Source organism: Phyllostomus discolor, chromosome 7, assembly GCF_004126475.2.
Source record: "Phyllostomus discolor isolate MPI-MPIP mPhyDis1 chromosome 7, mPhyDis1.pri.v3, whole genome shotgun sequence".
In the NCBI taxonomy this organism is placed as follows: Eukaryota; Metazoa; Chordata; class Mammalia; order Chiroptera; family Phyllostomidae; genus Phyllostomus; species Phyllostomus discolor.
The window spans coordinates 69,213,385-69,226,439 of record NC_040909.2 but is presented as its reverse complement, the minus strand read 5'-3'; the positions used below and the strand labels follow the sequence as shown (position 1 = coordinate 69,226,439).

The window sequence follows — 13,055 nt, the reverse complement described above, 5'->3', positions numbered from 1 at the left end:
TATTGGTGAAAATGAAAAATATGTCTTTTATGAAAAACCTAAGTGATTTTTTGGCCAACCCAATAACATATATATCTAAATTTGCTTATATGTGATGTGACTTGTTCTCAATACATATGTTTGTATGTTTGTTTAATGAAACAATTGAAAAGTTATGCACTCCCTAATCTATACACAGTTAAATGTTCTCTTATCTTTCATGAAGTCCTTCCTTGGAATAATAAAGGGCATAGTCTCAGAAATCAGACTCAATCACATACTGCCTGATCATGGGGAAGCTGATCAATGACATACTAATTAGCTAGTCAATGACACACTAATTTACAATTCTTAAATATCATCTTATTCTTCATTAACAATGGCTTACAAAGGAATGGCTACTGTATAATTCTCTTGACACTGTACCTCTTTGCTCCTTGGAGATTTTTGAAATGACAACTGGAATGTTATGTTCTGCTCCCCCCTGAAAAAAGAAAATAAAATAATAATAATTGTGCTTTTTCATCTAAAAAGAAAAAAATAATGCAGTCTTTAGTTAAAAACTATACATGATATGAATAGTATGTTAAGGAATATTACATAAAATTTAAATAAACTTGTGGAATTTCTTCATTATGCAGAAAGTACTTCCAAGACACTTATCTACTTATCCATAATTTCACTGTGACATCCAATATTTAATGAGTGACTTTGAAAGTTTTTATTTTTCAGATAAAGAATGGCAATATGTTAGTCATTTTTTCAATATATAGCAGTACTTTCCATTGTAGAAATTTCTATTTAGGGCTCAAATACCAGACAATCATGTGTTTCCACTATATGATTAAGTTGTTTTATGCTGGTGACTGAGCACAGACCCTTCTGTGTGCTGAATGACAAGAGAGTCTCTACTGGCATGAATGGACACACAAAAGCAGAGTGTGCATATTGTAAGATGGGAAAGCCATAGTCTGCATGTCCTTAATTAGTATCAGATCCATTTTTCAGTAAAAGCACAATGACAGAACAAAACAAAAATGCAAGAATGTTGCAGTATTTTTTCTAATTGAGCAAATGAAATATGACAAAAGGAAACAAAAATAAGTTAGCCAATTTTATGTAGAATGCAATAAAATAAATCCCTGAAATAATGGCAGAAAAATTGTTTCTATATTAAAGAGTTGAGACAGTTGAAAACAATAGTTGGGAAATCAAGTAAATGCATTAAAGAATAAAGTGTCGTGTAGAAAAGAAGCATAAGATGGGGCAAAAGTAGATTTACAGTTGTGAGCGTGAAACACAGAGTTTAGTGGTATATTATAAATTATATTATTTTCCATATAAATTACTGAAAACCTATTTTTGTCCCATCCTGTATAGCGCATTTAAGATAGTTTAGTTGAAAAGATTGTCTAAATTCCACTGGGGTTTCCCTATTTTCAGAATAAGTATACCTCCTAAGCCACTTTTTTTTCCCAAGGACAATAAATTATTTTATAACAGACATGTTCCCCCCCATGAATGCCTATTTTAACACTAAATTGCCAAAATACTTAAATATAAGATAGGCAGTAGTTCTTAAGAAAAGAAGTGGCTTACAACTTTTCCTTGGCAAGTAGTTCTTTATTTTTCTGGAATATTAAGAAGAAATATGAAAAATAAAATATTGAAAATTGTCTTACTCAATTTGAAATTCAAACCCACAACTCAGTTAACATTTTCTCACTATTTTCCACCAACTCAGTACTTACCCACCCACCCTCACCAACTCAGTGAGAAGTCTCTGGCATAAACTACACTGGTTTCTAAATCTGTCTTTGCTTTATAGTCTGTGTGTGCCTAACAAGCAATGTTTATGATCTCTCATCTGATAAAAGGGAGAGTAATTTGTGACTGACAATTGGATGGAAGTGAGTGCTTAATTAGAACACAGAAATACTTAATAAAAGGTAGTTATCATTATTATTATTATATAGTTGTGTGGGTTCAGAAAAAGTCACCACAAGATGTGCCTCTGGAGTTTGCAGATTATTTTGAGCTAAAGGCAACTTTAGCCACAGGCTCAAGAGAAACTTCTGTCCCTCCCTTTAACCACCTAAAAGAACTTAAATCGGAGGCTTTGCCCATAATAAGAGGTTACGAAAGAGAAGCTCTTTTGAACTATCTATAGGGAAGAACAAACTTCTGTTTACTAAACTTGTGTTCTTAACATCTCACAATGACCTTTTGAAGGTGCCAGGTACATTACCTCATTTTTAGCTCAGGATATCTTATATAACTCATCCCCCTTTCTACTTCTAAACTTCTCTTGCATGCGAGGCCTCTGATTCTCTCATGTATGTGGAGTTCCCATACATATAGATGTATTAGATTTGGTTATTTTCTTTTGTTAATCTGTCTCATGTCTGTTTGATTATTAGACCAGCCAGAAGAACCTTGGTAGTAGAGGAAATTTTGTTTCTCCCCCATGCAGTTTATCAGTTGAGATTTATGAGTAAAATCACATGGCACTAAGTGGTAAATAAAGTTAAGACTAATCTATTCTAAGATCCTTAATATTTACTAGTTAGGATTCCAAGTTCCCAATACCCTATATTTTGTTCTATTCTTTTCCATTATCCTTATCAGCTTCTAACCTGCTATTTTTTATTCATTATGTACATTTATTACTTGTTTTCTTCCTCCTTAAGCCATTCTGAACTAAAAAGTAAGTATTCCATAAGGGTACTTTTTTTTGTAATTTGTTTTGTCCATTGATGTAATCCAGTGCTTGAGAGATAAAGTACAAGGCAAAGAGTCTGTAACTGACAAGGAGATGGGAAAACCAACCCCCATTGAATTTATGGCTTAGAATCAGTAGAGACCAGGTCCATCCAACATTGCGACTAATTTCACCTAATGCTAACCCCTAACCTCATTAACACTCATTGTCATACATTAGCATGTTAAATGACACACCCTGTACTGCCATAAGAGAAAACAAAAAGTCCATAAAAGGTCACAAAATGGCCAAGGGAGCTCTACCAAGAAGACTTTACCCCTTTCCTGGAAAAATTCTGAATATTCCTCCCCCTCACTGAATGCCATATCTTCAATCAAATAAACATCATTAAAGGCAACAAAGTCCAATAAAGAGGGGCTGCTCTGTCTGTGGATTAGCCCATTCTCTGTCTCACTACTCACTAATAAACACACTTTCACTTTAACATTATGCTGGTTTGAATTCAATTCTTTCCTGCTTGAAGCCAAGATCCCACAGTGGGTTACCGACCCTACCCCCAAAATGCCTGCATCATATGGAATATCTTTCTTTTTCATCTTGAAATGTTTGTTGAATAAGTCAGTGAGTCAATAATTAAAACCTAAAGCTTTTCCAAGCCTAAAACTGTTCCCTTAAAAAAAACTGTCACCCTGGCCAGTGTGGCTCAGTTGGTTGATGCATCATTCCATACACCAAAATGTTGTGGGTTTGATTACTGCTCAGAGCACATACTTAGGTTACATATTTAATCCCCAGTCAGGGCACATATTGGAGGCAACCAATCAATGTTTGTCTGTCATATCAATGTTTTTTTCTCACGCTCTTCCGCTCGCTGTAAAATCAATCAAGTACATATTTTTTAAATTGTAGATTTTTTTATTGTTGTTGGAGCTAGGAAGTTGTACAATGAAATAAAATGTACATGGCCAACGAGAGTTTCTAGACATACCTAGAAATTGGAAAGTATTTTAAAAACACATTTCCCTTTCTTAAAAGAAAAAACTTATTAAATCATTCATTAAAGAAATTTTAGGTAACATAGAAAGAGAAAACAAGATCATCCAGATTGTGGTTCAGACATTTTAAGGTAGACAGTAATATTGTTTATATCACTCTTGTCTGTGTGACTGTCTTTAGAGTATTTTCCTTCAGCTTTTTTGTTTGTTTGTTTTTTACAGTTTTCTCTCTTTGAATTATTGATCAAAAGATTTTCTTAGTATTTAGGATTTTAATTCATGTTGCCATAGGAAGAAAATAGGAAATATCTCTCTGGGACCTGTCTAGAAAAATGCATTGAGATAGCAACTTTTTCAGGGCCACCTCAGTAACTCATTCTTCCCTCAATAGCCAGATTTATAACCATCTCTTAATAACAAGATATAACTAACCCCCATTTTTTCAACATTTTTCTTTTGTATATAAAGTTTTTCCTGAAATCTGTACAGGTTATAGTCAAAGATAGTATTTTTTAAATTTAATTTTTTTTCTTTTATTTTTAAATTATCTATTTATTTTTAGAGAAAGGGGAAGGAAGGGAAAAAGAGAGGGAGAAAAACACCAATGAATGAGAAAAAGATTTTGATTGGTTGCCTCTCACACTCCTCCCACTGGAGACCTGGCCTGCACCCCAGCATGTGCCCTGACTGGGAATCAAACCAGTGACTTTTTGGTTCACAGGCCGGCACTCAATCCACTGAGCCACACCAGCCAGGACCTATTTTTATTTTTTTAAATCAGGAATTTAGAGCTCTGAGAAAAATTTTAAACTAATTTCAGAAACCGAACTTATAGTTAATTAGATAGAAAATTTTAAGACAAAACTCAGGAGATCAAAATTGTAACAAAATTGTTATCATAGGTAGCTACATATTGATAAAGGAAAGGAGTAAAGAGACATAGATATTAAGAAGCTTAAGCTACTAAGAAGCTACAGCTTCACACACTCCCTAAGGGGATCGCAGCATGCCCTGCCAAGAAGATTAATACTGTTCTCTCCTCTGTACAGAGAGAAAGGGTCAGCTTTCTAATATCCCCGGGGTACAACCAGACCCTTTGCCTAGACTCTGAATAAGGAGAAATAGAACAATAATGGGGAAGTAGGGACATGTGCAGTAAAAGCCAAGACAGTGCAGAGGCAGGTGCTTCTACTGTGAGGCATGTGCAGTAGGAACCAGGATAGTGACCATAAAAGCTTGTCAGTGTGACCCGGGAAAAAAATCAAATTGCATAAGGGACACAGAACCCCAGAAGATCCAGGAAATGGATAGGTTAGAGGGAGGATTCAATGCAAGCCTGCAAAGAATTGGGAAATTGATTGGCTTGTTTGAAAAGTTTCTGGTTTTCAAAGCCCGAGGTAATATAATCCAAGCAGACCTAGCAGCTTCCTGCGGCCTGTGGCAGACCGCACTGGGTCCAAGCATGGGTCTGAGCACAGTAGCAGCCAAAGCACAGCCAGAAACACAGACTAAGCCAATCTGATGGGTAATAAGGCTGGCCTGGAGTAAATTCTGATAGAGTCTGAATGAACCAATGGCACAAAATTTCTGGATCTCGGCCTTTGTTCCGAGCTTGATGAAGACAAAACTGAACTTTTTCCATGGCAGGAAGCTGAACCTAGGACAGTCTTTTATGTTTGCTACAGTTCAACAAACTTTGCCACTAAAGCTCTGTCCTCCCATGTGGGTCCTTGAAATGCTTTTCTTGCAACACTACAAGGGCCCCATTTCCACTGTCAACAAAATCATGGTACCTTCATTTATTGGATGAAATGTGAGAGCAATCCAGCTCCATTAGAGTTAATTAAATTTAGTTCTGGATCTAAACTCAAGATTTTCTGGGAAGGAATCAAATAATGTGACTCACTCTGTTCGAAACAGATAATAGGATTTCCCTTACACTTAGAATAAAAAACAAAATTCTTAACAGCCCTCTGCCATGTGACTTCAGCTTCCCTCTGCTGCTCACTCTCCACCTTTATCAGTTTGAACATTAAAGGGGGTCAACATATGCTGCCCATTCTGCCATGAAAATATATTTTTTCTTTTACTTTTAAGCTGGTAAACTCCTACTCATATTCAAGATTTTAGATGAAGTACCCCTTCTTTACTGTCTCCTTACTTGAAGTAATTAATTTCCATAGCACTGAGACATGGCTGTGATCTACGTTTACTTACATCACAATTTTTAACTGTTATACATTTTTTGAAAAATTTTTATTCATTGCCTTTTTTAGAAAGAGGAAGAGAGAGAAAAAGAGAGAGAGAGAAACACTGCTTTGTTGTTCCACTTATTTATGCATTCATTGGTTGTTTCTTCTATGTGCCCCCAGTGAGAATTGCACATGCAAACTTGGTGTATCAAGTCGACACTCCAACCTACTGCATAGCTGGCTAGTAGGGCCCTATTTACATCACAATTTTATTAATTTCTACTTCACTATCAAGTGTAAAGTCCCAAGGGTCAGAGCAGACTCTCCTTTACCATCTTTTCCTCAACCTATCCTTAGCCCAGGCTTTGTAACTCAGGGGTTTAGAGGATAAGTGAACTAACTGACTTCTGCTGTGCCAGTGTAGAATCAAGGTTAGGGAATGTCAACTGACATCTAATGGTAACCTCAAAATGTTAAAATGTATATTATTCAATTTTTTAATAGTCTGTTTACAAAGCATAGTTAATTTTATAGTTTTATAGGAACTGGGATATAAAGTCCTATTTAAAGCATTTTGAATAGGACTCTATATAATGATTTTTGCTAGTATAACTGAAATACAAACTCAGAGTATTTTTAGAACATCAGGAATCTTGCAAAATAAATATTTTTAATTCATTATTTTTATTATTCCAATCAATAAATCAACTATATTCTGGGTTCCTGAGGATAAAAAAAAAGTGCATAGATCACACCAGTATATATTCATTTAGAGTAAGGAAAATACTTGTGAACAGATAAAAACATACTAATTAGAATTAAGAACTCAGTTCACAGGTATGGAAGAGGCACCTAAAAGAAGACTAACTGATATAATATAGGCAACTATCCTTAATCTATTTGAATCCCACACTTAGCTGCTGAGGATTCTACTAGCATAATTGAACACTGACTATCAGGACTCTTCTGCAATTTGATCCCTGACCATGCTCAAGTAAACAGGCCATTTTGCAGTTTAAACTCTGATCCTCTATACCTGAGGAACTGAATCTTCAAATTGTCTATTTCACCACAAAACTTGTTTTACTAGTTTATTTTGTAGACTCCAAGGAAAACTGAAATGTTGGCTGTGCTTTATGACCCCCTTTGCTGATGATACCTTATAGATTTAGTAGGTGTTTAGATAGACATAATCAGAGTAGGAATAATAGGCCAGATACAGAAGGTCACACAGGGCAGAAAGCAGTTTTATAGGTTAAAGCTGGCAAAGACCAGCTCATTCGAACATATGACAACTAATTTAACCTAATGGTAACTCCTAGCCCTATTATATATTCCTTGTAATATATGAGCACGCTAAAGGAGACACTCCACACTGCCATGATTGAAAACAGAAAGATCATGTAAAGGCACAGAATGGCAACATAGCTCCTCTGTGAAACATTCACCCATTTTCCTGAATAGGTTCTGAGTATATCCCCGCCCTCATTGAACACCCTGCCCCCAATTAAATGAACCTCAACAAAGGAAGCAAATTTGTTGAAGAAGTGCTGCTCCATCTGTGGAGTAGTCCACTCTCTGTCTCAGTGTCCCACATAAACTTGCTTTGACTTGAAACTCTATGCTAGCTCAAGTTTGAATTGTTTCTTGTGGGAAGCCAAGAACACACAGTGGGTCATGGACCCTAAATCCCTGGACCACCAAAACGCTTGCATCAGCTATGTTATTTTCTGAGTTCTAAAACAGACTGAAGTGAGAGTTGCACATGTCAGGTCCAGGGTAGCGCATTCAAGATATCCCATAATGGCATAGTGATTATTTTGAACTAAAGTTACTTAAGAAACTATATTTAAAATAAGAAAGCCCTGAATTCTCTGTCCCCCTACCTACAGAGAAATAAACCTTCCATTTGTTTGGTGTCCTCCCTGCTCCTGAAGGCTGAGACACAAATTCATCACAATAGTTTAAAGAATCCAGAGTTGAAAAGCTTGTATAAACAAATCTTGTACCACCTTTACTTATTTACTATCCAAACCCAAAATTTGTTTAGATTCCTCACAAAGGAATACCCAAACCTTGCTTAGATTCCTTTGTAATGAGCAGTAAATTTCCTGTTCTGTTAATTTATCACAAATTTAGTGTTTCTTTGGCTAAAAGGTATAAAAGGTCCTTGGCTGGACCATTTCGGTGGGCCTAATTTTATGATCTGAGCCCCAGATTATGATTCTCCCTTGGGCATGTATTGAATTGGTTTTTCTCTTGTTAATCTGGTTTTGTGTCAAGTCCTGCTTTAAGAGCTTAAGAGGAGTTTTCTCCCTCCCCTACATGCTTTTCTGTGAATATAATAAAAATCATTGAACTGTACACTTTAAATGTGTAAAATGTATAGTATATGTATTACATGACAATAAGCTATTTAATTCAAGAAAAACAGTCTTTCTGATGATAATTGGCCAGTGGGTGGTCTGAATTGATTCTTGAGACTAATTCATAATCTTCAATATAAGCTTCATTACCTGACTGTTACGTTTATGTTTCTATGGTGGTGTGTATCAGCCCTGTCTTCGGTATATACACATGAATCGACTCAAGTATAAAGAGCAGGAGGACAATATGAGGAGAAATGTATACAAATGTGTCTGTACTTATATCAACAGTTGATATTTCAAGACTTTTGCCCTAAAATAACTAATAAACTGATGGTAGAAATGTATTATAGATACAGTGAAAACATGTATTTTTATTTGGTAAATTTGATACAATTAAAATTCAGCACTTGATATTAAAATTTTGGTTGCTTGATCTTGAACATGTTAATTAATTTATTTGTTTTAAATACACCAGTGTATAAATGACTTAGAGAGGAAATATTGTTTATGTTCCCTAAGAGTTTAGAAATACTTAAATTAGTCCAGGTTTTATATCTGTAGAGCACAGTTTTTAAGAAGGGCTTTTTCATCAGCTTTATGTGGGGTCTAGCCTCAGTCACTTATGTCAATGGGTAAGTTAACCTGTTAATACTTAATTTTATTGCTTGTAGAGGGATAACAGTCATTGCTGGTTAGTAATGAACACCAAGTGAAACAGAATATAAAGTATTTAGCTCAGAATATAGCACCTTAATAGCAGTTAGTAAATATTAACAATTATTGTTTATAAACAATAATATTAAATGTTAATACTTATTATTTTATTTACTTTTTAAAGATTTTATTTATTTATTTTTAAAGAGAGGGGAAAGGAAGGAGAGTTAGAGAAACATCAATGTATGGTTGCCTCTCATGCACTCCCTACTGGGCACCTGGCTAGCAACCCAGGCATATGCCCTGACTGGGAATTGAACCAGCAACCCTTTGGTTTGCAGGTCAGCACTCAGTCCACTGAGCCACACCAGCCAGGGCTATTATTTTATTATTGATAATTGTAAAGTTAAAGCTTCCATATAGAAACTACTTTTGATTGCAAACATTTCCTTAATGGAGTTGAATAATTGTTTACTTACAAAAAACTTGTCTTTTGGAAAATGCACCATAAAATAATTTTACAGTAATGATATTCAAAATACCATTTCCCTAAAAGGTGAATTTTTAAAAGTAATAAGTACCAGAAGACCACAAGTGTTATTTTTAAAATATGCATACGCATGATATTGTATTTTAAAAATATATAGAAGATAAATAAAAGTTTCATAAGGTCTAGATGGTTGCCTACTTTAAGATGATTATCCATATGATAATCACTATAAGAAGAATGATGAAAAATATAAAATAATGGATGCTATGGATCCTACTTAAAATATAAATAGAAGAACTTGACATTTTACTGGAGAGCAACCAAAAAAGTCCTCAAAAACTAATACATGAAACATACACACAAGTTTGTGACTTCTGAAGGATGTTTAAATCAAAGAAGGCACAGAGTTATGGCAAATACAAGAATGGCTCTTAAAGCAACACAAGATTAAAAATAGCTTAAAATGAACAAGGCTTCCTGGATAACTGAGAACAGGAGTGAGCACAGTGCAAAAAGCACTAGACTTGGTTCATGGTTAAGTTTCTGATCGCAAAGTCTGACAATCATTTCTCTTTTCTTTGAGGTTGTAGAGTTGGGGCTTGTGGATGAAAGGTCACTTAAACACAAGAGAGGACCGGGCCAGGTTTCAGTGCCTGTATGCAATGCCCATTTTCATTGCACTGTGGTTCAGTTATATGTTTGTTCCTTTTATATATGTTCCTTATATATATGTTTGTTCCTGAATAACTATAACATGGGACTAGAAAGCTATGATCTGTGATTGCACACACTCTTTAGGGTTTGAAAATAATTCCTTTCAGTTTACAAGCTGAAGACAAATAGTTCATCTTAACCAGAGAATGGAAAAGTGGGAGCAAGAATGTCAGCTTTGCATGTGACGTCTCCTCTTCAGGGCATCTGCTTTCCCACCTGCAGCACCAGTGCAAATCTGTTACACGTCCATTGGTCTTAGGCTCTGTGTGTTTTTTCCCCTTAACTGAGAAATAACATGAACATATAGATAATTTTGCTTTCTACCTTTCCATAGTCAAGTAATCTTTATAAAATGATGGCATTTCAGAAATCTATACAAGTTCGCCTATGAAGATAAATTTCTGATTTCCATATTAAATATCAATCATTTGATTTAAAAATTCTTGGATGAGTGTTTTATTAAGGATTTTGGACATAATTTTTAAAATAATAATTATAATTTTCACAGGAGAGTCTCAGATTTTGTTAAAAATTCTCATAATACAAACTAAACAATTTAAGGTTAAAAAGCAAACTAATAATAGAAAGGGAAGTAGATAAAATCTGAAAAGAAAGTGAATTAAAACTTACTTAAATCATATTATTATCATTTAAGTCAATAAGTTTTTTCATTTCTATTAAATTTATTTCTTCCCTTATTGTTTAGGATTTTAGGAAATTTTGAAATGAGTACCCTCCTCATTGCACACAATGTCAATATCTGGCATTTGGTCTTCAAGGAATGATGTCAAATAGAAGGCTTAGAATTAAATTGTGGAGACATATAACTATGTCACCATCAGAGACACCTACACAATTTTTATTCCAGAAGTTTCAAAGCTGTCCAGTGAATAAGATAGATAAAAAAGGCAAAATCTGACTTTTATTTCACACCCATACAGGGGAATCTCTGGCTGGAGACAGTGTTTGGAAGGGAAAATAATGTTGTACATGGACAGATGATACAGGCTTAATGGACATTGATAGCATCAGGAACATCATACTACCCAAAACTATAAACACTGAGGAATGTTAATAAAGAAAGCATTGCCCTGGCTGGCATGGCTCAGTGGATTGAGTGCTGGCCTGTGAACCAAGGGGTCACCAGTTCAATTCCCAGTCAGGGCACATGCCTGGGTTGCAGGCCAGGTCCCCAGTTGGGGAAATACAAGAGGCAACTATATATTGATGTTTCTCTCCCTTTTTTTCTCCATGTATTCCCTTCTCTCTAAAAATAAATAAAAACTTTTTTTAAAAAGCATTCAAATAGATGCTATATACAAAGTTGTTCTGGCTATATCACCTGGGATACCTGAAGAATTACTGCCATGTGCAATAGCAAAAGTTGCAAGAAAGTTCCCAGAAGCCAAGATTTGTCAGGAGAATGTAGCATAGCCACAAGCCTTGTCTTCCAACAGCACATTCTAAAGTCTTTCAGTGCTTTCTGATTGGAAAGGACATTTTGTTGTCCCTCAGCCAAGATTTTTAAAAGAGTTTCTGGGAAGGAAAACCTGAAATAACAGTATTCCATGTTCTGAGTACAGTGAAATTCAGGAACACCTGTCAGAGTCTTAGCTATATTGGTAAAAGCCTTTCAGTCATCTACCATACATTCTCCTTCCTTCTGGTATATCTAGCTGAGATATTTGAGATTTTAAATAATAATCTTCACTACAAAACCTCCAGTGTGTGCCAGCAGTGATTACTTAACTGCACCAAGTAAGAATAAAATATATATCTTCATGTGCATAGTTATTGCTAATTGAAATTAGCCAGCAACAAATAGATAAATGATCAACACTAAAATATTAACTCTGTATTAAAAAAATTTCTTAAGCTGTTCATTTCATATATGTACTTTATGACATAAAATATTATATAAAGTTGTATAATATAAAACTTTTAATATTATAAAGTATAATATTAAAGTATATAACACACATATTTTAGATTCTCAGATCTAAAGAAAATAGTGCAAATAGATAAACCCAGTATTTTTTCTAATTTACCTGTGACAAGATAAAAGGATTTGTACAATAACATTGCTATTTTAAATAAAGAAGTAATCATATTTTGAAATATAATAACAGAATAAAATAGTTCAAAACAAAGAAATACAGTAACAGAATAAATTTTTAAAAGTAGAGTGTGGTTCACTTGGTTGGAGCACTGTCTTATAGACTGAAATGGGTCCCCAGGCATGTTTCCTGACCAGGAATCGAACTGGCTATCTATTGGTTTACAGGACGATGCCCAACCAAATGAGCCATGCCAGTCAGTGCTCACGTCAATATTTCTCTCTCTCTGAAGTCAATGAATATATCCTTAGGTGAGGATTAAAACTAAAATTTAAAAGAAGAAAATAGAAAAGCAAAGATCAGTGGCAAGTACTGAAAAAACCAAAGTGGAAAGGTCTAATATTAGTCATTTAGCTTCACAATAAATAAGTAATATTCTAAATAAATCTATTGATGCTTATATTTCTGGTTTGCTTGTATGTCATAAATTTTTTAAAAGATAATTTCCTTTTTCTTTAACCTCCTAAAACATGGCAACAATCACAGATCAAGTGCTACTTTTATGGCCAATATTTTGAATGCAACATACACACATGGAATTTTGAAAATTACTGTATTTTTTATGTGTCTAAAGTTTTACTTGCATTGAAATAATGAAATCATTAAGCTGAAATTATTCATTTGGCAGAATTCTTGATATTTAAAAACTGGCCAGGTTAAAATGTGGTAATTTACTAAAACTAAATAACAACATATTATTAGGTTTAAATTATAAATTGAAATTAAAAGAAGGAAATAACATTTTTTGCTCCACTCTCAGAATTAGAGTCAATGCAGGTTAGATAAAAATGCATATCTAAAATGAAACCTACTATCACTGTTG

General features: G+C 34.4%; 1 protein-coding gene across 2 annotated transcripts in view; it reads right to left on the bottom strand.

Annotated features, from left to right (window-relative positions):
- SNTG1 (syntrophin gamma 1) overlaps window positions 1-13,055 on the bottom strand; it is a 795,508-nt gene that overhangs the window by 312,280 nt on the left and 470,173 nt on the right. For both annotated transcript variants that reach the window (XM_028518478.2, XM_028518479.2), the window contains one exon: window positions 406-463. In XM_028518478.2, coding sequence (XP_028374279.1) covers window positions 406-463 — 58 coding nt within the window. The remainder of the gene's footprint in view (window positions 1-405; window positions 464-13,055) is intronic.